Here is a 26,883-nt window from a genome sequence, read left to right as displayed (position 1 = left end):
TCTCTCTCTTACACACAGACACACAAAGACTTCTAGAGTTGTATGAAAGCAAATATGATATTCATACAATGTTCCTAATTAACATGCATTTTAAAATGTTCACCATGAGGAACACATCATTTTACCATTTATGTCACTGACTAGAATTTTTAGAATTTTAATTTTTTACAATTTTAATGGTGTTTTTTTGTAAAAATAAATAAATAAATACAAGCCCTTTACAAGCAATCATCAAATGAGTTGTGTTGTGAAAGCTTAGCACTGATATACTCTTTTACAGCTCTGTTCATCTATTTTTATAACAGGTGGTATGTAAAAATTTACACTTGTTGCCAAAATTGCTATAATTTTATCAAACATGGTTTCACGATGACATGTCTTGTGTCATGTTTACAGTTTTCATGATCTGAAATCAGTTTGTTTTCATAAATGGAGTCAATCATTATGTGTACCTCACAGAGCCAGAGGGGATGTCTGCCCCAGAGGTGGTTCCAGTAAACAGCAACACAGCACGTGTCCTCTGGATCCCTCCTCTTCGACCTAATGGTGCAGTCACTGGTTACAACATCTATGTTAATGATCGCCTTCATGGCAATGTAGACAACAGCTCAGGGTCATACCTGCTGGGGGACCTACTGCCTTTTACTGTCTACAACATACAGGTACTCATACAAACAAGTGCAAATATGCAAAGAGAGACATTCACTGTAAACATATGCATCATGTTTTTCTGTTGATGTGCTTTTTAGGTGGAGGTGTGCACAGTGTATGCATGCGTCCGGAGCAAGGTTACCAGAACTACTACTGTGGAGGACCTGCCTGCTGACTTGGCAACACCACATGCCCAAGTGATAAGTCCCAGGTAATTTACAAATGTACAGCCATTTTTTCATGATAGTATTTTTTTTCTTTAACTTTCTTTGACAGCAAAAATTTTCTGGCACAACTTCACCTGCTTCCGAGGTGCATGGAGAGGATGAAAGAATTCACAAAGCAGGAACTCCAGCAACACTTGAGGGAAGATGAACAACTTTAATACTTGACCAACGCGTTTCGGCTCATCATGCTATGACCCTGGTGAAGGCCACAAGCCAAAACGCGTTGGTCAATTAAAAAAACATTGCAATTTTGTACTGTAAAACTAGATTTAGTTGACAAACTTTAAAGATTGCAATTAGTCTCTCAATTCTACCTTAAAATGAAAATAATCTACTACATTTTTCTCATTATAAAATTTGTTTAGATCATTGACGTTTTATTTGCAGCCAGTTAATGGCATATGAAATGTTTGTTTCTCATGTGTGATGCAAACCACATTGTTGCAAATCTTGCACTTGCAGAAAAATGCTGATTTGTGGCTTATTTTTCTTCTAGGAAACTGAGCAAGTTATAACTCTGTATGTTGCTAAAAAGGTCTTTCCTCTGCCAGATGTCAAGAGATTAAAAAAGGGGGGGAAATCAATAGTGTGAAGTGTATAAAGATACACACACCCCGACACGTAACTCAACTTTGTCAGGCATTAACCATGCATGAACGCGTGTGTATGTTTCAAAGTTTATGTGTGACTGTGTGGGTACAATTGTGTGAAAGGAGTGTGAAGGAGAGCATACCCCTGCCTATCGCTTTCATTTTGTTCTGGTTGCCCCCCTTCTCTCTCTGTCAGGGTGGTGAGATTAGATTGGTCCCATCCAGGCAGACCCAGTGGGATCATGCTGGGCTTTGAGGTTTTAAGACGTACCCTCAGATCATGTGCTGGTGGGTCAACAGGGATCACATCCGCCGTGGGGGAGGAGTTAAATGGCACAGGTGGTTTAAGGTTTAGATGTTCCTACCTGCAGTGTCCGGCAAGTCATGGTGTGTGCAGCACGTCCTGCTTCCATCCAGACATACAGGTGATTATGCTGCCATCATTTTCTACTCATAAAAATATCTATTCTTTTTTCCAACCATGTTTTGAAGAAGGTCAGGTTAAAACAGTTTTATTCATGGATACATTGACATTTGTTTTGGGGTTTTTTTTTTTAGTGTTCATTTTTTTTCATCTTTTTTCATCTCTCCCCTGCCCTTTCCACTTCAGTACTTTAGTCTCTTTTAACTAGAAGTTGCCGTGAGTAAACATTAAAAAATTTGCTGTACAACAACAATGTGCAAAAGGAGACAGATGTCCAGGGTCTTGGCTGCTGATCTGAAGGGGAGAATGTATAATCCCTCAGGATAGTATGGTCATCACCACAGAGACCAATAGGGAAGTGCGAACACTTCCTTTTCCATACACCCACTTTTATAAGGGATTCAGAATCAACCTCTCAGTGATTAATTTCTCTAAACAGATTAACTTGTCATCTGCATTGACTTCCATCCTTATGTCATTGAATGCCAGCCAAGTTGGCACAGTGAATGCCTGCTATACATTTCTCCCCACATTACCCAGGGGCAGAAACAGTATCAACAACATATTTACAAGTACACCTGCTTATGTACTGCAAGAGAATATGCTGAGATTTAGCACATGCAACATATGTGCTTAAAGAGAAGGGCTTTATTTTACAAATGTGTACACAACACACACACACACACACACACACACACAGGCTGACAGATGCCTCTCTTCACAGCTAGTCATGTGAGCAACATAAAGGAGTATGGATATATATACTCTTTTCGTCCTTGTTTAATAGAACCACATAAGTTATTTCCTTAATGTAGTCCTGAGTCCCAAGTAAGAAAAACAAAATGTCAGTGGGGTTTTTTTTGGCAAATATAAAGAAGGAGTGATGGAAAATGTGGATTTTCTGACTTGATTATGTGAATATAATAATAGAAAGTGCTAACTTGTGCACCATGAGCTCCCAATCAGGATTGAGCTCCCAAAAAGCACCACTGTACCTTTTAGTCAGTCTAGAATTCATAAAGTTACAGATGTTATATGTTGAAAAGGTTTTTTTAAAGTCATGGCGTATTTGAAGAAACCCTGAAAATGTTAATTTTGGCATGAATATTTCATCACAATCATCCTAATATCCAATAAATATCCCCCACCAAAAAGTTTTAATGGCCTCCTAGTTGACTTGCAGTGCCACAGTCAATAATCCCAACTTTAAGTATTTGTTTGAGTTGATTTTATTTGCATATCATCTTATATGTTTTTTTCAATTGCGTATTAAACAGGTTTGCTGCAGTGGAGTAATTTACACAAAGAAGCCACATCATCACTGCTGTGAGGACAGCTATTTGAGTTTGAATAACTCCTCCAACCCAGTCTGCTGCAATGGCAAACTAGTCCCATCTCTTCCTGACCATCAGTGCTGTGGAGGATATTATGTCCATGTGAAAACCAGTGAGTTCCAAATTACTTTATGTAGTGTGTTTCCACTAACCTCAAATCTATTGTGTTCTGCTTTCATGGGGTTTGCTCTTCTTCGTGTTGCTCAAGTGTTTACTTCATTTGTCCTTGTCTTTGTAGATGAATACTGCTGTCCTGACCACTCGCAGGGCCGGGTCTCTGTGGGGCTGGGTGACAGCTGCTGTGGGGGGGTTCCTTACTCAGTGACAGGCGGCCAGCTCTGCTGTAGTGGGACCCTTCATGATGGCTATGGGGTCCAGTGCTGTGGAGGCCAAATTGTGGATAAAACACTGGTGTGCTGTGGTGATGCTGAGAGGGGTGCAGTGCATAAATATGCTCCAGGTGAGTAAAGAAACACACGGGTCAAAATGTAAGCTAGCATTAGCTGTTGTTTGAGTGGTTTTTTCCCCAGTGTTGAAGACACGGTTGTTTAAGTCTGACAGCCTGATGAGTTGTCGTCTTATCAAATTTTGTCTGGAGACAAAGTAAAGGCCCTTTTAAAAGAAAACTAGTTGCTGTGGTGTAAGAAGGATTTTGTCAAAGTGAAGTTGGTGGTTATGACTTAACGTCTACCTAGGGAAAAAGCGACAGGAGAGTTGAGCAGAAGAATAAGGTTGAGAGGTAGACACATGGTGCAGGAACGTAGGGTCGTTTCCCTTTCTTTCTCTCCCGCAGTGTCCCAAAGCACCCGGATACCATGGCACAGATGGGACTGTGCGCGTGTGTCTGTGTGTTGGTGTGTGTAAATGTGTGTGCCATTAGACATCTTTGTCATGGCAGATGATGATGAAACACACTCAGGATGGCACCGTTGAGGGCACTGCCAAGCACACAGCAGGAGAAATACACACTCATTCTCTCTCATACGCACACACTTTTACACATTTAGACGTTTTTCAGGCGCCCCCCATACACACACACAGAGTCAACAGGGTGCTCTCGGCAGGGTTTGCTTGAGTGTTGAGTGCCAGAGAAAAACACGTGGACTCTATTCATCACACATAAACAATGGCCCCATATGGGCTGGCCTATAGTACTCTGTTAGCCTATCCATGCACACACTCACACACAAAAGCTCTACTTACGCAGAAATATATAAATTGCTGATTAAAAAAATTAATAGAAAAGAGTTGTTTTTTTTTTAAATTTACCCCCAACCTGTAGTTTTTATTCATTGTCAGTAAGAGTCTTTTGGAAAGTTGTTAAGTGTTAACTTTCTTCTGAGTAATCCTTTGTAATTTAACATATATCATTATATTCCACCTCATCATGCTATTGCCCATTTTGTCTCATCTTTCTTTTCTTCTCCTCCACTGGATCCTCTGTTATCTCTTCCAGCTGAGCAGGCTATATGGTCATCCTTCATTTGAGGAGGCCTCCCAAGGAGTGCATATGCTCCCTACCTCTTCTTCCTCTCCATCTTCTCTTATTTCTCATCTCCTCTCCAACTCTGTCATCTTGTTTTACTCAACTCGTTTCGCCAAACTCTTCTGCTTCATCCTCTGGTCTCTTGCTCTTCCTTTTTATTCTCTTACCACGTTTTCTTCTAACTTTTCCTCCTCTCTCCCCTCCCTTCCTTTATGTGCCCCCTTCCCATCCACTCATCAGTCATTAGCGTTAGCTTCCCCATTGAGAACATATGGTATGATGGATCGTAGGGCTAGCGGCGCTAGCAAGGCTAAGGGCCATTTGCCGGGTGCATTGCGCTGTCGGGGAGCCCTGGGGCCAGCTATGCAACCTCGACCCCACACGTCTGTTTCAAGACAGTCACACACAACATGCACACAGCAACACTATTATAGGATAGGCTACTTAACCTTGGCACCACACACTCTCATTTCTCTTTCTCATTGAGTGCAAGGTTTGCTATTTTAATGATGCAGAGAGACAAATGTGTGTAGAAGACAGAAAAATGGAAAGGCGGAATCAGAGAAACTAACAACTTCAGAATATATGCAGGTCACTTTTTTAAAGTGAGTGAGAAACAAAAAGTAACTAACTCTATATTGTATAACATTTTGTTATAAACACTTGCATTGAATGAAAAAATGTCAAATTAAACAACTGATGCAGAAAGAAATGTAAGAGAAGGAGAAAGTATTAAAGAATAAAAATACTGAGTTAAATGCAAACACACAAAAAAGATCGGAAGTGAGTAATAGAGAAAGTACAAGGAAAAACCCCCCAGAGGAGTGGTGAAGAGCTAGATGGAGCAGATTAAAGGAGGAGTGAAGGGTATCCCATTGTGCCCAGCTGATAGACTAGGTTAGGCTGATGTGATTATGGGGTCCCTGAAGTGCGATCTATCACACATTACCGTCCACACTGTCAACAACCATACACACACACTGCAGGGGAACAGCAATGCCAGGAGACAGCCGTCTGGCAACGGATACATGTACCGGCTTGTGTGCACATGTGCACACGTAGATAAACACACAAGCATTCAAACACAAACACAGCAACAATCAAGCATCAGTACACACACACCTGTATAAAAACTTGCATGTGATGACACACAGAGTTGCATGTGCTTGCACATTCATCCAAAAATATACACATACACGTGCTTTGGGCTGGACTATTTGATTTAAAATGGGAAAGCTCCCAGTGTAAATCAAATGAAATTGAAGTGGGTCAGAAACATACCTCATCCAACCCTTCTCAAACACAAGAAATCAACACAACAACACACATCAGTGGGCAGGGTTCAGTCTTTCTTTGTGGTTGTCCTGCAGTAAAAGTTTAACTTTCATTTTCTTAATTGTCTTCCACTCATTTCCGCTTGGATATCATTATTTATTATTTCAGTGACTCATACTAAAATGTTTTAAAGCTGCAGTGACTTGCATGTGTTTTTGTTTATTTGTTTGTTTGTTTTCCAACTCAAGCTCCTCTCTAGTGTTACTATCAAATTATTATATACTAATATTCTTTTTCCAGCTTATGACTATGATAATAATAGCACATCTGGAATGTATTCACAATACTTGACTTGTTCCGTATTTTGACATAATCCACCTTTATTTCTAAAAACATCAAATTAATTTTGACCTCATAATTCTTCACACAATACCCCATATTGACAAAGCGAAAAAAGTTTGCTTAAAATTATTGCAAATGTAGTAAAAAAAAATTTAAAAAATTATATATATATTCTAGTTTCTCCCATTTCCAGAACTCATCAGTTGGGATGGGGAGTATCAGCGCATGGACATTTTTAGACCTCTCCAGAGATGTTCAGTTGGGTTCAAGTCTTTGTGCTGGCTGGGCCACTAAAGGAGTGCCCACAGAGTTGTCCCAAAGCCACTCCTTGGCTATGTGCTTAGGGTCTTTGTCCTGTTGGAAGATGAACTCTTTCCCCAGTCCAAGGTCCAGACTCCTCTAGATCAGGTCATAGCAAGAATGACTCGCAATACATTGCTACAGTCTCCCAGCTCCTGCTGACAAAAAACCTCCCCACAGCATGATGCTGCCACCATCATGTTTCACTGTAGGGATGATACTAGCCAGGTGATGAGTGGTACCTGGTTTCCTATCTATTACATCAGACCAGAAAATGTTGTTTCTTGTGGTCTTGGAGTCCTTTTGGAAAACTCCATGTGGGCTGTCATGTGCCTTTTACTGAGGAGTGGCTTCCATTGACCATTCTACCATAGAGGCCTGATTGGTTGAGTGCTGCAGAAAAGGTTGTCCTATTGGAAGGTTCTTTTAATCTCCTAGGACCTGGATGTGGACATCACATTTTGAGCTGTCTAGACCAAAATACTACATTTGGCTCTACAAGGGCCTGATATCCACTTACGAGGACATTGTACTGCCACTGCTCTATTGAAATTTTAAACAAATATCCTCATATGTGGATCTCATTTTTCTCAGAAACAAAAATTAGGTGAAAGAAAAATCTGATAATTCTTTGTTTTTACATTCATTATGTGCCAATCAGCCCAAATGTCAAAGAGAAATTAAAAATGCATGCCATGGAAGAGTTCAGGTCTTAGGAGGTTAAAGTGACCATCGTGTTTTTAGTCACCTCCCCAACTAAGGCCCTTCTACCCTAATTTTCCAGATTTGCCTGGAGGCCAGCTCGAGGAAAAGTCCTGTTGGGATGATGGAGCCCACTGTGCTCATTGAGACCTTCAATTCTGCAGAATATTTTTCATACCCTTGCCCAGACACCTGTCTCAAAGGTCCACAGACAATTACAGTACTTGGACTTTATGGGTTGGTTTGTACTCTGACATGCACTGTTAGCTATGGGACGTTAGACTGGTGTGTGGCTTTCCAAATCATGTCCAGTCAACTGAATTTACCACAGGTGGATTCCAGTCAAGGTCTAGAAATATCTGACTGAGCATCTGTGGGCCTGAGCTGAGTATAAATGCAAAAGCTGTGAAAACATATGTACGTTTTATCTTAGTTTTTTACTTTTAATACGTTTTCAAGAATTTCAAGCAAACTTGTTTCACTTTGTTCTTTTGGTGTATTGTGTATAGACTTTTCTGGTGAAAAATAAGTTTAACCCATTTGGAATAAGGCTGTAACATGACAAAAAAAAAACAAGTGAAGTGCTGTGAATACTCTCTTGATTCAATGTACATTAGTTTTGTAGTGGGAATATTTCTTGTGGTTGAGAAGATCCAGTCTGTCACCAGTGTGGATCCACTGGAGCTTATTGTCCGTCTTTCCTGCCAAACTGTTTGTTTTTATTTTAATCTATCTGTTCAAATAACACTTACAGTATACACCTACAGTATACACCTACAGTATATACCATCAGTAACAGCCAGCCTAATTTCCACTCTGGGCAATTTTGTAGTTTGATGTATTATTGTGATGGGCCATAATCCTTTCCTCAGTGTCCTGAGTTGTTACACAATAGCACAAAGTCTCTGTGCTAAATCCTTCTCTTCCAAATCTGCTGGTTTGTTTAAACAGCTTCCATTTCACTTTCAAGTAGATTAAACACTGTTTGTTTTTGGACAAGAGAGCCTCAGTTTTCCCACAGTATTTCCTCCTGTGCTGCAGGTTCGAGACCAACTTTTAAGCTTTTCATTTGCTCCTCTTTTCTTCTTTTCCTGAGTTTGTATGTAAGATGTTTAGCTAAGACTTAGGTGAGATTAGATGGAGTTTAAAGGAACTGAGTTTGGTGTCTTTGGCCTCCTGTTGGTTCCTGACTCTTCTTAAGTCCCATGCCTCACTGGGCTCTATCATTTAACCTTTATACTTTTTCATTATCATGTCCAGATCTTTAACTCTTCAATCTGCCCTTCAACCCCATCAAATCCATCTCTCACTGTGGGTGCTACCATAAATGCCCTCCCCACTTCAATTTTTCTGCAAGTGAGTGAATCTTAAAAAATGTGTGCATTTCTTTAACTCCTTCTCTTACTCCCTCCCTCTGTCCCAGCCCAGCAGGCCCCATCCAGACGTTCAAGGACAAATCTGAATATCCCTTTTCACCGTTTAAGTGTTAAAAGCCTGCCGGTGCCGGGGTGTTATCTTAACGCGCCTTGCCGTGCCATCATCAGAGCGCGTGATGAAAATGGCTGTGATGATGCTAAAAGAAAAAAAGAGGAGGGGGAGAAAAAGTAATAATCAAATATGTTTTTCAAGGGCACAGTGACCATTTGCTGGAGGGAAATTATCCCAGTAGTTAAGCTAGCTCACTCTGAGCCTGGTGGAGTTGTGAGAGTGGATTCGTTTGTGTGTGTAAGTGTGTGTGCAAATGTGCAAGGTGTATTACTTCAACTTAGTGCATGCATCCTTTCCTTCTTCTCTGTTGCTGAGTGTTTTTGTATCTGTGTGAACATGTGGTTGCTTTTTTACATATATCTTTATGCACAGAGACAGATTCTTTGCATGTCCTTTGATTGTTTATGCCAAGAGATTCTCATCACTTTCTCTGTGTGTATGTATTTCGGTTTGTGTATGTGTGTTTATCATTGCCAAAAGCCCCTCATCAATGATGGGTAGCAAATGGCCAACGGTAGTGCATTCCAAACAGCAGCGTCTGGCTGCTTTAGAAGATCGAGTACTCTCTGAACGCAGGAAGACATTTCTCTCTCTGTTAATGTATTTATGATGATGGCTTTTCTATTAGGTTTACTTTAATGACTGGCAAGAATAAAACCAGAGGCTGTCAGGAACACAGCACACAGATGAGGGGTGTGTGTGTGTGTGTGTGTGTGTGTGTGTGTGTGCGTGCGTGTGTTTGTGTGATTGTGTCTATGTTGTATTTGCGTTATTATATTTTGTTTGTGTTACTCTTGTTACATGTTTTGGATACATTAAAGTTGTAATTTAAAAGTATGCACACACAAATGCAGATTTACATTTACAGGAAGTGATTACTATTGTATGAAATTAAATATGCTTATCTGATACAAAGGTGGAAATCGTTGCATTTAAAATAGTTTTATATCAGTACTCTTGAATAACCTTGAACAAGTCCAATAGGCAAAATGGCATTTCCGAGTTTGACCTGTAAAGCACATCTACTAAAAATCTCAGATGAGTTTGAATCTTAGTCCAGGCCAGAGGTCAAGTTTCCTGAAAAGCTTGTGAATGCAATAACTTGAGAACAAGACGTGTGATTTACAAAATGATACCTTAGGTGCGTCTACTAGAAGGTTGTGGAAAATGAGAATGTCTTTATATTTTTCCCATCCACTGGGGGCTATTTTATGTATCATAAAGATCCTGAAAACTTTTTGGCCAGCAGATTGCATCCATTCAACACAGTGCTTGTGATTCCAGTAGATACACCAAGGGGTATTTCAGAAGCATCGCAGAAGGAGCTCTTCATTCTGTATCACCTAAAGTAGCACACATCAAGCTCCACAGAGCAAGTGAATAGTGCAGGAAGTCAAGCACAGGAATGGCATAACGACTCCTGAAGAGTCAGAGCTGGTGTATTCTTAGAATTGAAGTTGAGGAGAAAACTGGTGGATTAGTAGAAAAGCTTTGATATAATAAAAAAAACAGAAAGGTGGGTGGCAAAGTGGTGCAAGAGTAAGAGAGGCTCTGATTCAAATCCATCTGGACTCTCTTGTGGGGTGTTTTCATATTCTCCGTGTACAGGTTTCCTCCAGATACTTCCTCCAGTTTCCTCTTATACTCCAGAGTCATGCATGTTAGTTTAACTGGGAATTGACCAGTGGTGTCTAAGCAGAAGAAAACGGAGGAATGGATAGATATTAATTATCATTAGTTGTAATCAGTATGTACTTTAAACCATACAAACAAATATTTTATATTTACTGATTCTGTCATGAAATTTGTTTTATTTTAGAAGATCACTGCATACAAAAAAAGAAAATCTTGCTCATTTCATATTGTTTAGTTGTTATTTTTTTGTGTTGTAAATCTGTTTAAGTCATTTAGTTGTTGGTGTCTCCTAGTCCTCATCTCATTCTGTGTCCTTCTGACATATCGTTTAAGCACACATGAACAGCTGCTTCCTGTGTTTCAGTCTTTAGTGAATCCCTGTTGGGTTTTGAAATTTTAACTACTAGCAATCCATTTATTTGAGCTTAGCACTCACACAAACACTGAAAGCGTTTATATGCAAAGATGCATGTACAAGCACACGCCCAGCTGGTAATATTGCTGAGATTAGAAAAAAAGAAAAGAAAGATGTCAGAAAGGCAAGAGGACATCCCGTCAGCTGGGAAAAGAGTATGTGTGTGTGTGTGTGGATTTGATTATGTGTACGCTTGCTGCCTCAACATCCAGATGTGTGTGTTCCAGGGGAATACTGTGCACTGTGTGAGAAAGTCAATTCACAGTGATTTCATCTCTTGACATGGCATATAGTATGGCCTCTATGGAGCAGAAAGTACACACACACACATTTTTTTTTGTATTTCAAGTTGAAGGAGTTGCTCTTTCTTTGACTGTGATCAGCACAGAGCTGAAAGAGAACGTTTTCATAGAGCTCTGTGCAGTTCTGTGAAAAACTAAGTTCACCCCACAATCACTAGCCTGCACTTTCAGCAGTATTAACATGAATTTAACTGTTTCTTTATGACTAAATCAGTGTTTCACATCATTCTGGACGGATTTTGGCCCACCCTTCTTTATGATGGTGCTTCAGTTAATTGACATTTGCAGGCATTTTTTAATGCAGAGATCACTTAAGGTCCCGCCACAGTATTTTGAATCAGGTTCAGGTCTGGACTTGGGCTGCGCCATTGCAAGCACTTGATTCTTTAACCCTTCTAATTTATACTCGGTGCTGTGCTTGGGATCATTGTCCTGTTGAATGACCCATCCAGGTTTTAGGCGTCAGTCAGATGGCCGCAGATTTTACTATAGAATACTTTGGTATACAAAGGAGTTCGACTCAGTGACTGAAAGGTGTCTAGGTCTTACGGCTGAAAAACAAGCCCACCCGATCACCCCTCCATTACCATGTTTGGCAGCTAGTAAGGTGCTTGTGTTGAATTACTGCATTTGTTTTTTGCCACTAATATTTGAGTAAATCTTATTACCCTGCATACAAGTGCAAAATTACCATTGTATTCGCTACCCTTCCATTTCTGTATATAAGCAAGAGAAAGTCTGACCGAAGAAACTGAAATAATAATGTCACAATCAAAGGATTAGGCTGAGTCATGTATGACTTTAAAAAATATTTGTACCTTCCTAGTAAAGTCAAAACAAATTCTGCCTTTAGTGCGACCATCACCTAAAATTCAAGAAATAAAACATTTCTAAAACTATCTGTCTTTCTAACTATAAATGTGTTCAAATCAGCCACAATTATAAAACCATTGGAGTGAAGATCACCTACCATCTTGTGGTATTGCAGTTCTCTGCTAAGAAGGTTTTTTTGATTCATGCTATACATCTAAAACCTTCTCATGGCATCATGGGGAACAACCCAACAGCAGTAGCTGCCTCCCCAAAAGGACTGTTCGTACCATTACGTCACAAAACTGCGAATGCTCACCTCGGACATCCCGGAAACCTTTGCAGTCAAGATTTTGGTTTTCTCAGGTCAAATCTACAAGAAAGATTATTCTACTCTTACTTTCATGATAGAATAAATCTCAAATCAAAGACATATTTTAAAATATTTCAGTGGTTTTCCTGATGTAGTTTGTTGCAGCCAGTATATATCTGTCATGATCTATAATTTTAAGTAGCACACGATTTTTTTTTCTCCATGAAACCTGCTTCAGCTTAAGTGTGTGCTGTTGTGCATAAACACAAATATGTGTATGTGTACATTCGCTGTGCACTTTGTGCCAAACCCCTTGTAATATATTCAGGTATTTAAAAGTGTTTGGTTTGTTTAAAGTTGTAGAGGGGTTTTGGTCTCCTAGAGAGCTCGGATAACCCTAATCCACAACACACATTTTTATCAGTAGTTCATTGGCAGGACTAAATATTGACTTATCATTAAGTGGAATGACTGAAACCCTAATAATAATTCACGTTGTCTAAGCACCTTGTGTTGACGCGGCGCTCCCGACGCTATTAACGAATGTATGCAAATCCTGCGTAAATCTGAAGATTAGGGCTGAAGCATTCTGTGATGCAAGAGAGAAAACAAGAGGTGTGTGATAAAATGTTGTCTGCACATACACACCCATGCAAAAAAAAAAAAAAAAAAACCTCACACAGCTTATAGAGAGGAAGAGAAAATAGGGGTGTGCATTTCAAATGTTAACACAAATGAACAGGGATGTCACACATACCCATACACAGATAACGCTTATAGAGACAGGGATTGAATTCCTGCTGAATGCATGATAATACAATAGTGAAGTTTAGCTGCAGAACAGTAAACAAGTGATTCAGACCTATGAACGGTGTGAATACAGAGAGAGTGATAGAGTAATAGTGCAAGGAAAATGGGGTAAGAGGAAGGCAGAGACAGGAGGAAGACATGGAGATGATAAAGAGAAAAGGTAGCAAGTTAAGGAAGTACATGCATGAGGACCAGAGAAATGTGAACATTCAGGGGAAACCAGCAGTTCGTGCAGGAGTTTGCTCACCTGTAGAGAGAAAAAGAAGGTAGATTATTAAAGGTAATATAAGATTAGACAGAATGTTGGGTCAGGAAAAGAAATTCATCAGTGAACAAGCTGATGAAGAAGATGTAAATCCTGAACTTCAGGTCACAACTGATAAACATGGTATTTCTTAGAGTAGGTGAAAGACTTATGTGTTTGAACAGAACCATGTTAGATGACGCAGAGAATGATGGTTCGATTGCTGCAGAGCAGCTATAAGTAAAGCAAATGATTGAAAACTGTGAGATGCAGAAGGCCTGTCGTCCGGATGGAAAGAAGGAGAAAGGTGAGGATGCTGAGAGGACGACGGATGAGCAGAGAGAAGCTATTTTGGAAAAGTGTTGAGCTGTTTATTTGCGCGTCATTGAAGCTGAAGTAAGGCGCTGGGGGAATTGGCCACCAAGCCCCCGCTCCGCAACAGCTGCCGCTGCTAAGTGAGTTACTAGCCGTCAGACTGCTTTTATGTCACACAATCACATACACATGCGCTTTCCTGTCACATTGTGCCTGTGATGGATGCTTTGAGCATATAATGCACTGCAGCGGCGCAATGGAAAATATGTGCCATTCTGCACTTTTGGCCTTTAAGTGAACTGATTGCTTAAATTAACAGAATTTAATGTGCTGAAAGTGTAAATGCTGATTAGAGTGTTAAATAATAAGTTATTTATCACTCCACAACAAGCTGCATTCCCATTAAAGAGTGAAGCTGTGTTACAAAGCAGTGACTTAGTGTTTAATGTGTGCTGTCAAATAAAATGGGCATCGCAGCTGGGGGTAGATAGAGCTACAGATCAGCATGTCATCAACTATTAGGATACATTTGCTAAATACCTCATAACATATAGATTATTTTCACAATAAACTAAATAACCAGTAAGACTGTGGCTTCTTCCAGTCTATCGCTCTGTAATTCAAAATTAGGCGCTTTTACTTTCAGAGCGCTCTCATTAAACTGTGATTAAAATCGGTCTATTTTTTTATCATTGCAGTTAGATTTTTTTAGTCAGCCTGGCCATCCTTTGCTCATTTGTATTTCTAATGCTCCTTCACAGCAGGGAGTTACTGACTCAGCATTATAGTGGGACGTTATTATAGCCTTTAATTCATTGCAAAGCCAGAGCTTGCCAGTCTAAACTATCGTCTAAAGCTAATCCATCCAAGCAGCCAGGTTGACTGAATGGTTATCAGGGCCACTAGAAAAAAGGCAGAGTGGAAATTCACTCCAGTATCCTCAGCTGCTGTTAGGTTCGTCTCTCCTACGTGCTGCTGTCGGGTTTGCCCTCCTCTCCGTGACCTAACATTCATCAGATCCACGAAAGTGTCAGTAATTTTCAATTTGTATGATTTATGTATGCCAAGTCAAAACAAGTTGATTTAGTTGTTATAGTATCAAAAGATAGCATTTTGGAGGAACCCCATGAGCTTAGGGGTTAGACAGCAACTAAGATTCTCCACCTCTCCCTCAGACTGTCATCTTTTTATCATTGCTGTCTAACAAAGACCATAGAGAACCCTTATCAGTGTTCATTGGTGTCTTTTCTAAGTAAAAAAAAAATCTGGGCTTCCTAATTATGCTTCAACATTGGAATACAAACATCTTGTTAAGAAACATTAGGAAAGTTTTCAATGTACCATTAGTCTTTAAATATCCCAACTATTCTTTAACAAGCATAAGCTATTTTTACTGGATCATTTCTTGCTCCACTAGGAATTTCTCCCTTGAATCTCCGTGTACTGCCAAAGTTTTAATTTGTCTGTCATCGAAACCAACTCACGTTATTTCAGTTTGAAATGTGAAGTGCTGGAGATTGTGAAGAAACATACTTGAAATTTGATATTCAGCTGCAAAACATTTACAGGTAAATGGAGTGATAGCATGCATTTTAAATGTCACCTTGCTGTTGAAGGTGAAGTGGTGGCAGACAGACATCACCTATCACTGTCAGAAATGGCAGCTCTCAGAAAAACGCACTTCCTTTCCCGTTGCAGTCTTTAGACAGCATAGCCTGAATATTACTGCTCAGAGAGGAGAAATAGTATGCAGGGGAGGAGGGGATGGAGGAAAGAGGAAGAGGATACGTGGATAAGAGTTGATAAGAAGAGAGGCACAATAATATTCAGAGCAGCCTAAATACTCTTTCTGTTCATATCGGAAAACATAGATTAAGGAGTGAAGGAAAGGGGAGTTTAGAAAAGGAGGAAGGACGAGGACGGAGGCAGGAAGAAAGGTTACAGAGGGAAGAGGATGAAAGAAAAGATGAAAAAACTAAGAAGCCCAAATAGTATTACAGAATATCCTTTTTAGTGTAAAGTGATAGATGACAAGGAAAAGAAAGTGTGTTTTATGTTATAGAAAAACAGAAAAGCTGATTTTAGACATCAGACATCACAGCAAAGCTGTTATATAGAAAGATAAAGAGAAATATACAATAAATCCCAGAGACGATGCCTGGAGGCCAGCTGAATCCTGGGAGCGTGGGAAGACCTTTGATGGATTTGTATGTTTCTTAAGCATCTGTTCAAACTTAAGAAATGTGGGAATGTCGTTTTATTAAAAAAATAATAATATTTAATAGTTATCACACCATATGTATTTTCAGTACCTAAATTTGCACAGCACACTGTAATGTGAAGTGGATCCAAGATAAATCATTTCCTGGTATGTTAAGATCAGAATGAAAGTGGAACAAAATAATGGCATGATGCATATTCTCTCTTGCTTCAGGTTTCATCTGCTGTGGTCACGAGTATGTAAACTCTTCAACAACTCTTTGCTGTGTGGGCAATGAGGGATATCCCACAATGCACCCTGCTGGCAATGCCACGGTGACACTCCACTGCTGTGGTTCAAAGGTCATACATCAGGATCAGGAATGCTGCAGTGGGATTGGCTTTGACCCCCGACGACATGTGTGTGCGGACAGACCCACGCCTGGTCTGGTAATAGAGGTGTGTGATTACGTGAGATAATGTGTTTTTAGTGTGTGTTTTCTTGTTTTCCACATCATTAACCTTAGACGGGGAAATCTGAAGCACACTGATCATTCAGTCAACCAGTATTTGGCAGCTGTGTCCATTTCTTTTTACACCTGTATTACAGATAGCAAAATAAAGGAAAAACCTGATCTGGTTGAATGGTTTAAGTTCACTTTCCCCTTAGAAGAAAGAGAGTGAAACATATGTTGATCTTTAGCCACAGGTCATCACTGAATGATTGGATAAGTATGAAATAGTTGACAATCACATGCTGACACAAGATGTCAGTTCTTTTAAAAACTGCTGCAGTTCGATTGTCAAGTATTTAAGATGTGATATTGCGAGCTAGAAAAAATGGCAGGTGGACTTCTGTAGGTTGCCTCCTTTTAAGCTCTTAAGACTACCATGACCTTGTTGACTGAGAACTGAACAGTTTCAGGTGTTTAGCATCTTCAAGTAGTGTTTCTTCTGAAAGTTTATTAGTGGACGAGAAATTGTAGGATCACATGTAGAAAATAATGGCATAAATAAACAAAAAAGTTAAATATAGATCTTATATTATCTGAAAATTGTAGGTGTCACATTTACAAACTGACCTACCCAAAAATAGAAATGGAAATGGAGAGGATAAGACTGCTACACATTAGATGCCCCAATTAAGCATTTGCTAAAAGCCTTGCAGATTGGCTGAAATTACATGAAGGAGCTGATCATCTCCAGCAGCCCAGTGGACATTAGACAGAGTTTCTGGGTTTTTTTGTCTATCAAACTTGCTCTCATTGTCGCATCAGGAGTTGGGGACTGGCCCATCCTCCATTTATCAACTGAGGTCCTGTGGCGTTTGTGTGTTCCTAAGCCAGCATGAGATGGCACATGCATGCACACATACACACACACAAACAGTGACAAAGGGTAGGAACTCTCATTAGCTCTAATGATGTCATTAAGAGCCATGTATGCAACACAGACACACACACACACGCTGTATATAGTGATTTCCTCCTTCAGAATATAACAGCAAATAAGAGGATCGTAAGCTTCACTAAAGGGACGTTTCTGTGCTAGTTCACTTCAAGAAATTTTTCTTTTCTCTTCTCCTTCATTGATTCTGTCTGTCTCTCTTTTTTCTCTGTGCAGCACCAGTGTTTGCAGGGCGCTGTGTGTCCTGTGGTTGCAGCATCTACAGCTTACTGCGGCTCCTGTGGCCTTGATCCATCTATGACTGCGTGCACATGGGTCCTGTCTGCGCACACACACCCTGAGACACAATCCACAACATACTCACCGTTCATCAGCATCACGCAGGAAACTCTCACTGCGGACCTGTCTGCACATACAAACAGAAGTAATGACAGTTACAAAATGTTTGACTCACGCAGTCACGCACACACTGACAACAAGCAGCTGAAGGGAAGCATGTGCCCATCGCATGAGGAGGTAGTGTACAGTGGAGATGCCACCGTATATACATTTACAGGTAATTGATGAGCATGTGTGTATGTGTCTTTTTATTAGCAATTTAAAAGTTCCTGGGTATGTGCCAGGTTAGTGTCTAGAGCAAGGGTGTTAAACATACAGTCCGGGGATCAGACTAGGCCTGGCGAAGACTCCAATCTGGCCCACTCACCAGTTTTAGTTAATGCGAAGGACAACATAAATTTAGGAATTGTTTTGATTGTATTTTTAGGATTTTTATAGCTTTTCCTCTTGAAAAATTATTGTTTCATAACTACCAATTTTGTGATGACAAATTTGTTTCATTTACTACTTCTTCTTTAGAGTCCCTGGTCCAGAGTATCTAATGTCTGTTTTACAGAGGGTTTTTTTGTTAACTGTTGAAGTTTTACCAGCTTTTGGTTTTTGTGTCACATCCTGATTATGCGTCTGATTATACCTTAAACATCTATGTAGTTTTTTATTTGTAGCTAAAGTTATAGCTGCATGTGAGTCAGTAAGCAATCTGAACAGCCAGGAAGATTATACGTACTTTTTTAAGACAAATCTGTAGATGGCCAAGTACCAAGTCAAGTTGCATAAGTTAAAAGACACAATCAGTTTTGCCACTTGATGAAATTTGATTGTGGTTCAAATATAAGATGACAAATGAATGCATAAAGTCAGCCACATCGCCCTCTAGTTCCCTAGAAATTTAAGTAAACTAGTCTTTAGTATCAGTTCTTTTCTATAGGCTTAATGTGTTTTAGTTATAAACATCAAGTATGTGCAGCCCTGCATTGAAATTATTACTTTTCTTCCACTTCAGTTCTCTGAGTCACAATGAAGAATAAGTAAAACGTTACAGCCATCTGTAAAACATGGCGTTCACAGAAACTGTAAGCCTGCAGAAGCCAGTTCTGCATTTACTCTAAATGTGTCAGCCGCTACAATCAAAGGGCTTTACAGACAGATGCCCTTCCGCACACACTCCCTCTGTCACACACATGCACCAAGACAGCTGCTGCAGTGCACGTTAATAGCTCTAACATGGTAACTCTGTCTGCGCTGTACACTTGCGTGTTATTAAAACTTAGAGATGGGCGTTTAAATGCCATTTTCACATTCTCTACTATTTATCAGCCCAAAGGGAGCAGGAACGTGTTTGTGTTTGTGGGCGTGTGTGGTGTGATTTTCAGTCTGTCCACACATTATTTATCTGGGTAGTTACGTCTGTTAAATCAAGACTAATTGTGGTTGTGGATATGTGTGTGTGGGTGGTTGTGTCCTCATAATGATATGTGTTTTTGCATCCAGTTACTTACTATTTTAGTGTGGCTCTGGAGTGTAGCTCTGCGTATGTGTTTTCATTACTTTGTCTGTGTATGTGTGCATGTGGCATGGGGTGGTTAGGATAAGAGTTTCTAGGCGATGCTGTGACACCATCTGGGCAGAGGCACATAAAGCTGTCGCCACCCACCATACACCAGATGTTTCTCAAGCACACACACGCATGCACACACGCATTCATGCGCAGAGTATCATGCTATACTTCTCTGGGAGAAAAAAAGAAAGAAGTTAGATCACGCCCAGATAGCTCCACATGTGAAGTGGGTGACATAAGTGTAAGCTGTATTATCCACAAGAGCTTTGTATTAACTTAGCTTTTCAATATCTTACAATCAAACACAGAAAAACAGATTGTATTATATTTCTAGGCAAACCTCACTGCTGTTTTTTTCATTGTACATTTTTTTCTATTCTAATTATTCCAGAAGTACAGACAAGAATCCCAGACTGATAGTTTACAAGAGACCATTTACACTCCTAAAAGTAATGCACAGATGTGTGCAAGTACAGCTATATGTATAAATACTACTGTGCCTATATCTTTGCAAAAGGGTTGTAATAACCTGTCTGTTATAGTGCTTCGTGGCCTGACATTCACACTGGTGATAGTGCTTATATATAGCCAGGGAACTGCTCCTGACTGTTGTTTGCACTTACGCACCGAACGACAGTTGAGTTTGCTTGGAGTCCGTGGTTGGGGTGCTCGAGAGTGCTCCATCGCTTGGAGTGAAGTGGAGATCTGGGACACTGCCTCTGGATTGGCAGACAATGGTGGTGATTCCCATCTTTAAGAAGGTTGACTGCAGGGTGTGGATCACATTTTTCAGCCTGACCGGGATTTGTCCATTAGTTGAACCTTGGATTCTAGAGGAACAATGCACTTTTTGTACTGGTCATGGACCAATTAACCAGCTCTTTAGCCTTTCAAGAATATTAGAAGTTGCTTGGGAGCTTCCCCATCCAGTCTACACATGTTTTGTGGACTTGGAGAAGGCATTCAACCGCATCCCTCAGGGTTGCCTGTGGGAAGGAGTGCTGCAGGAGTATGGGGTGTCTGGCCCATTGTTAACAGCTATTCAATCCCTGTACAATTAAATTGAAAGCTTAGTCCGCATTGATGGCACTAAGTCAGACCCATTTCTAGTGGGAGTTGGACTCTGCCAGGCCTGCTCTTTGTCACCGATTCTCTTCATAATCATCATGGACAGAATTTCTACATGTAACCATCTGCTGTAAAGCTTCTGACCTCAAAATCTCATCTCTGAAAATTAGCACCTCCAAGTCTGAGGTCCTCAGACAGGAAAGGGTGGAGTGCCCACTCTGGGTCAGGGATGATCTGCTGCCCCAAATGGAATAATTTCTAATCGTCTTTTTCACAAGAGAGGAAAGAGGGGAGAAAGAGATTGACAGACAGATGTGGGGTGTGGCTGGAGCAGTTATGTGGACATGAGAGCTGAACATGAAAGCAAAGGTGTCAGTCTACATTCCTACCTTCACCTGTGGTCACGAGCTTTGGGTAATAACTGAAAGAACTAGGGATGCACCGATACCGATACTGGTATCTGGTATCGGGCCGATACTGTAAAATGTGTGTGTACTCATACTCGTAAAAGTTAACCGATACCATGAACCGATACTAACTTATTTCATTAATCAGAGGGTGGCTTGTCATTTTTTTTTGTAGTTTTTTTAGATTGGCCACAAGGGGGACATCCTGCGCTAAACAGGCACAGGGTTAGACGAGTCAGACTGGCAGCTCCAGATAAAAAAAAGAGAAACTGGAGGCTGCTGTAGCTAGGCTAAACAAAATGTCAGCAGTGTGGACCGGAACAGCCAACTTTATCTCAGGTTTTGGAAAAGCGATGAAAAATGTCAAGAGAAAATCCACAGGCAGTTAAAATAACAGAGGCTCTGACTCATTTTATCGCTCTGGATGACCAGCCAATGCCAGTCGTGGAAAACATAGGATTCTTCTCAGCATACTCCAGCTGCGATATGAAATTGCCAGCCGCCCACACATCAGGGAGATAATGGTGCCAAAACTTTCTAAAGAGGTAAAGACAAGCAGTGTGTGTGCGATGTCAGTCCTTGGTTTAGCGGCACAGTGGAGTGATGATCCACGGGCAGATGGGGAGTTAGTTTGTCAATGCCAAATACTTTCGTTTGTTTGTTTACAATATGGACACTCTGCAACAATTTAAAAGTTTATTTTATTCTCAAACCTAATTTGTATTTATTTTATTCCAAACAGAAGTGTTTATTTATTATTCCGAAAGCTCGAGACAGTGCCAATAGTTCAGTGATATTTTGTTAAATTACAATGTGGAGACTCTGCAATAATTTAACAGAAGTGCTTATTTTTGCACTTGAAATATTTTGTGGTCATTTTTTAAAAGATATTATTTATTATCGGCAGAGAATAAAATAAAACCTGTCTTCCAATTCAGTGTGTGTGTGTGTGTTAGAAGTATCGGTTTTTGTACTCTGTATCGGCAAGTACTCAGATCCAAGTATCGGTATCGGTTTGAAAAAATTGGTATCGTTGCATCCCTAGAAAGAACAAAATAGTGGAAACAAGCAGAAGAGGGGCCGGCCTCTACCTTAGAGATAGGGTGATGAGTGCAGTCCTTCGAGAGAGGCTACTTCTCCACATCGAAAGGAGCCAGTTGAGGTGGTTCGGGCATCTAACTATAATGCCTCCTTTACATGTCCTTCCTTGGCTGGCCTAGGAATGCCTCGGTGTCCCCCAGACAAGCTTCAGGAGGTGGCTGAGGAGAGGGAGCTCTTGGTTTCTGTGCTTAGGCTGCTGCCCGCACGACCATGGGGTGGAGAAGCATTCACTTTTTATTTTATAATAGAGGTGCACTTTGAGACTTTTAAGTAAAATGGAGAGGTGAGTGGTTTATATAGAATTAATAAACTTTTAATAATGCATTTTTGTCTTTCCCTTGCCCCCTTACTGTCCTCCCGTTTCTTTGACACTTACTGGGAAATAGACAATGACCTGGAGCCTTTTACCACCTATGAGTACAGAGTGAGAGGCTGGAACAGCTTTGGTCGAGGCTCCAGCAATGTTACAACAGTGACGACTACTGAGGACAAACCATGGGGAGTGGCGCCACCCCGCTGGAGCCGCCTAGGTGAAAGAGATGATATTATCCAGTTGCAATGGCAAGCACCTGCCCGGAGTAATGGTTTGTATATGTGCATGGATATTACTACTTTAGGTTGTTATAATCATGATCCAGTGATTAAAAGTCTTTCTCTGTGTTTGGAGTTCAGCTTGAGTAATTAAATTAATGCAGAGGCAGAAAAATCTAACAGTGGTTACCCAATTATCTTTAAAACTTCACCAGGGGAGATTACCCACTATGTTATACTGCGTGATGGACAAGAGCGTTACCGTGGGGATGAAAACAGCTTTACTGACGTTGGTGGGATCAGGCCTTTCCAGGAATACAGTTACCAGCTGAGGGTCTGTAACCGGGCTGGTTGCACTGATAGTACACAGGTAAGAATTTGTGTGGTTTGATGTCTTGTGATGGTTTAGAGTCACTACATTTCAACATCACATGTTTCATCATAACAAAATAAATATAATTTTGACCCCAAAAAAAGGAATGTGCCTTTGATTTAACAGGAAATACTCTATTCTGTTGTCTGTTCCAACTCAGTGCTATTTTTCTCTTCTACCAACCTTTCATGTAAAATTTTCTTACTTTCACACAGCAGCACACATACACACACTTTCTAAAACCATACTCTATTGTAGCACCCAATTTCAAAATGACATTAATCCACTGTATGATGATCTAATGGCTACTCTAAAAAATGGCCTTAGCTTCACTGAACTAAGTACCACTTTACACTGTAGTTAAGTTCACTTCTTTAATTTTGCTTGAACACTTAAAGGTTTGTAAAAAAAAAATGATGAAAATTAGTTTTAGAGAGAGCATTACTTCTTCTTAAGAGAAAGTAGAAATGTAAATGAATTGTTGTCAATGTCTGATCACGAACATACATTGCACTTGCAATTGATGGAATAAAATTACCTTAGTGTCAGGCAGGTTTATTCTTGTCCTTGTCACCTGTCTGAATACAAATATGCATTTTTGTATTTTCTCTTAAGAAAATTGTGTATTTACATTTAAACCCTTAACTTCACTTAGGGTTAATTTTTAAAAACTAGCTAAAAGCAATGGCCTGCAGTTGACCAGTCTTCTGACCTGATGTTTGACCAGTGAATGTCTTTTTACTGTCTCATTAAACCCACGTCAGATGCTGATTTGCAATCATTGTTTACATCATGAAGGTGGTGCAGTCCACAGTTGTTCTGCCAAGCAATATTTTACTAGCCCTGTCTGACCTTTGTTGTTATGAAATTATATTGTATGATGTTTCTACTCTGCTTGAACTCTGTTCTGTTCTGCTGCAGGAACAAGCTGTTATTTAGCCATGTTTCCGCTCTTCCCCTGAATGCAAGGCTCTGGATTTGCTGAGCCTACCTGATGGTTCTGATAGTACCCATAATACCTTCACACAACTCCCCCTCCCTGCTATCTCGCTGGCTGTGAGCTGATATCACCACAACAATTAATTCCTCTGGCTTAGTGACGATGAAAGCTCATATTAAAAAATGTCTTTCTGGGTTTTTTAAAGTTAATTTAGCATCTCATTATTGTGACGAGCACATCCTTACATAAAGAGAAATCCTATGGCTGTGCTGCTGCAGGCGTGGATTGAGCGGAGCGGCTAAGATCAAGGAAAAATTGGCTAAATTGTTTGTGAGGGATTGATGGCATATCAATCCCTATTTGTGATATACTAATTTATTTAAGCATATCATAAATTAATTTCTTTGAAACATAAGACTGGAAAAGGACAAGAGGAATGGTAAATGGTCACAGAGAGATACATGGGATACATAATGTATGGTTATATATGGCAATTATGTTACTGTTGCAAGCATTTCCTGCTGTCTGTAAACAGACTAAAACACATTGTAGTTTGTTAATACTAATGCAACACCATTCATCTCCTACTAAGGACTGATGTTTTTTAATTCACTGGTTCATTTGTTGGCTCTTGTATCCTTACAAAACTTAACAAATAATAGTTGGCATATTGATGATTAGTCTGCTGACTGTAAATAGCCAGTAAAGATTTATGGTAATTAAAATTTTTAAAGCCAGAGCAGTTCCTGTCAAACCCTATCAAACAGTGGCTACACAACACAAGACTGCAGACTTTGACTCTGAACCATTAGATTTGTCCTTTTTGTCCTACTGACAAAAGTAAATATATTACATAAATATACAATTTCAGTTTCTGCCTGGTGTCTCGTTTGCACTTTTGCAAGCATGCCTTCAGTTCTCTTTGTCTTTCTGTTTGTCAGCACGATTAAATTTGGTGGCAAGGTTGAGCTGAGACAAAAGAAGTCCAGATCTTAAAGAGAAGGACTTTTTAATTGTAGGTTTAGCTCTGGGCCATGAAATAGGACATTGGCCTTGGAGGATGATGATAATGCTATACTGCCACCATGCATCTTACAGTGATGTGATTTTGTTTTTTCTTCTTTTCTATATTTATCTTACTTACATGGGCGGAGAAGGTTAGGATAGCTAGGATAAATAAAATAATCATTTAAAAAAGTGCATTTTGTATTTACTAGGGTTATGTTTTTCTAATAAAAATTTAAAAAATAAAATAAAATTAGGAAGGCTGAAACACTATTTGTAGCACTTTTCCTGTCTGTGAGTTATGTAGGCTTAAATCACAAATAATAAATGATTGTTTTAAAACAACATTTTTATACCAGTAAAATCTAAATGTCTGCATGATATTAGATTGTTCTCCTGTAAAAGTATAAAAAAGTAAACCACAAAAATGAAACAAAATAAGTAACTTTAGCGTCACACTGAAGATGTCAGATGTTTTACATGTAGTTAAATGTAGAAAACCTTTACAGATTAATCACTTTTGCTTTCGTGCTTCCTTTCCGTAACCACTAAGATAATTAATTCTCACAGTTTACACCTAAGAGCTCAAATTCTTACTGGGGACTGTAATGCAAATCTGACAGTATCAGTGATGTATAAAATTTACATTATGTTAACACTGCTTTAGCTTCGGAGCCAGTTTAAATCTTAACAAGCAAAAGATCACTGTTTTGGTTTCAGTTGAAAACACTTGAAACTCTGCCAGTTCAAAAACCTTCATAGCGACCCCTAACAAGAAGTTTTATATATTCCTTTTATAAAACTTTTTAAACTCATCCTTGGATCATCCTGCATGAAAGCTACTAAGAACCCTTTATACATACAAGTACTATCAGACTACAAGCCCAGAGTTCCATGCTCTCTTTGTCTAACTCTCTTCCTCACACACACACACACATACATATGTTCACACAAACAAGCGCACACACACTCACGGCAGAGGGTAGGAAGGGAGTGAGTTGGATTAGTTTGTACACCAGTGAAAATTGGCCAAACAGTCCCAATTATGGGATAACTTGAGCTAACCTAATATACCACTGCAATTACCTGGCATCAGCCTCCTCACATACACACAAACACACACAGGCACAGACAGAGAAACACAGGCACTCAGGAACGCACACCTGCTGTGACAACAGAAGGTCCTGATCTAATATGGTTGGTCACTTAGAAAGGGAGGAAGAGCGATTGGTCCCTCTCTGTCTTCAAATCCTTTTGTCCTGTTCTTGCTGCTATTTGTCTCCTGTCATTTCCTTGATCTTAACATTGTAGTCCTCAGTTTCTCCCAGCTGTTGTCTCTTTGCTTTCTTATCCTTATTCTTTCTCACCATCTCATTTTCCTGAGTCTCACAAGTTTCTACTTTTTAATATGAAAAAAGATGGGATGAATGACAAATATTCTTTTCATTTAGTAAGTAGGTTTATTGCATAATCTGTAATCTCTGCTTCTTTGTATGCCCTACACTGTTGATCAGTCATGTTGGGACATATTTTGACTGTATGTGAAGAATTAAACCATTAGTTATTAGCTGATAATTTAGCTTCTTGTTGGCTTTTTGATGTCATTTTATGTATTTGAATTTGTAAAGAGTGACACAAAAACTAACTTCTGAAACCAGATATCATTTATCCACTATCTGGATATTCGTTTCAAATGGGAACGCCCCAAAATTGCCCCTAATGCTGAGTCAAAAGACAAGCCAGTTGTATGATCTATCACTCCTTTCAGTGAACTATAAAAAATACCAATCAGTGATTATAACCCAGATGTAATTAATAAGAAAAACTAGCATCACGGGTCACTTAGCTGCTTCCTGAAGGGATCCCACATTATCCATCTGTCTCATCAAGTCTGAGTGCTAATTTTTGTTTGCCAGTAAAGATATGTGACATTCATGGATTAAGTTTTCATTTTTTTTACATTCAAGGAAAATATTGGCAAACACTTGACTGAAGCACACTCTGACTGATACTACACCTCCCCTGCATCCTCCTTCTCTGCTTACTTTGCTGTTTTGTTCTACCTCTGTCTGTTTACATGTGTACACCTGCATGCACCTGTGTGTGTTTATCTGTGTGCACGCACTTGTGTGTCTCTTTAGTTGTAGTTGCTGTGCTCTAATTGCATAGCACTGTGTGGGACAGGTGGTGGAAGTGCTAGTGACAGTCTATTAAGGCAGGATATCCCTGTTGCCATTAGCAGCAGATTGCCCTGTGATTCTGTGGTCTCCGCATTCACTCAGCGTTCACATG

The 26,883-nt window shown here is 39.8% G+C and overlaps 1 protein-coding gene across 9 annotated transcripts in view; it reads left to right on the top strand.

The window, feature by feature from the left end:
- Positions 1 to 26,883, top strand: part of ush2a (Usher syndrome 2A (autosomal recessive, mild)) — a 215,687-nt gene that overhangs the window by 140,246 nt on the left and 48,558 nt on the right. For all 9 annotated transcript variants that reach the window (XM_085174318.1, XM_085173628.1, XM_085172926.1 and 6 more), the window contains 9 exons: positions 460 to 662; positions 750 to 862; positions 1,665 to 1,893; positions 3,170 to 3,338; positions 3,465 to 3,686; positions 16,098 to 16,321; positions 17,486 to 17,825; positions 22,129 to 22,326; positions 22,489 to 22,643. In XM_085174318.1, coding sequence (XP_085030444.1) covers positions 460 to 662; positions 750 to 862; positions 1,665 to 1,893; positions 3,170 to 3,338; positions 3,465 to 3,686; positions 16,098 to 16,321; positions 17,486 to 17,825; positions 22,129 to 22,326; positions 22,489 to 22,643 — 1,853 coding nt within the window. The remainder of the gene's footprint in view (positions 1 to 459; positions 663 to 749; positions 863 to 1,664; positions 1,894 to 3,169; positions 3,339 to 3,464; positions 3,687 to 16,097; positions 16,322 to 17,485; positions 17,826 to 22,128; positions 22,327 to 22,488; positions 22,644 to 26,883) is intronic.

The sequence above is a fragment of the Neolamprologus multifasciatus genome, chromosome 1 (assembly GCF_963576455.1).
Source record: "Neolamprologus multifasciatus chromosome 1, fNeoMul1.2, whole genome shotgun sequence".
Classification (NCBI taxonomy): domain Eukaryota; kingdom Metazoa; phylum Chordata; class Actinopteri; order Cichliformes; family Cichlidae; genus Neolamprologus; species Neolamprologus multifasciatus.
Note: the sequence above shows the minus strand (reverse complement) of the source record. Positions and strands in the feature narration are given on the sequence as shown.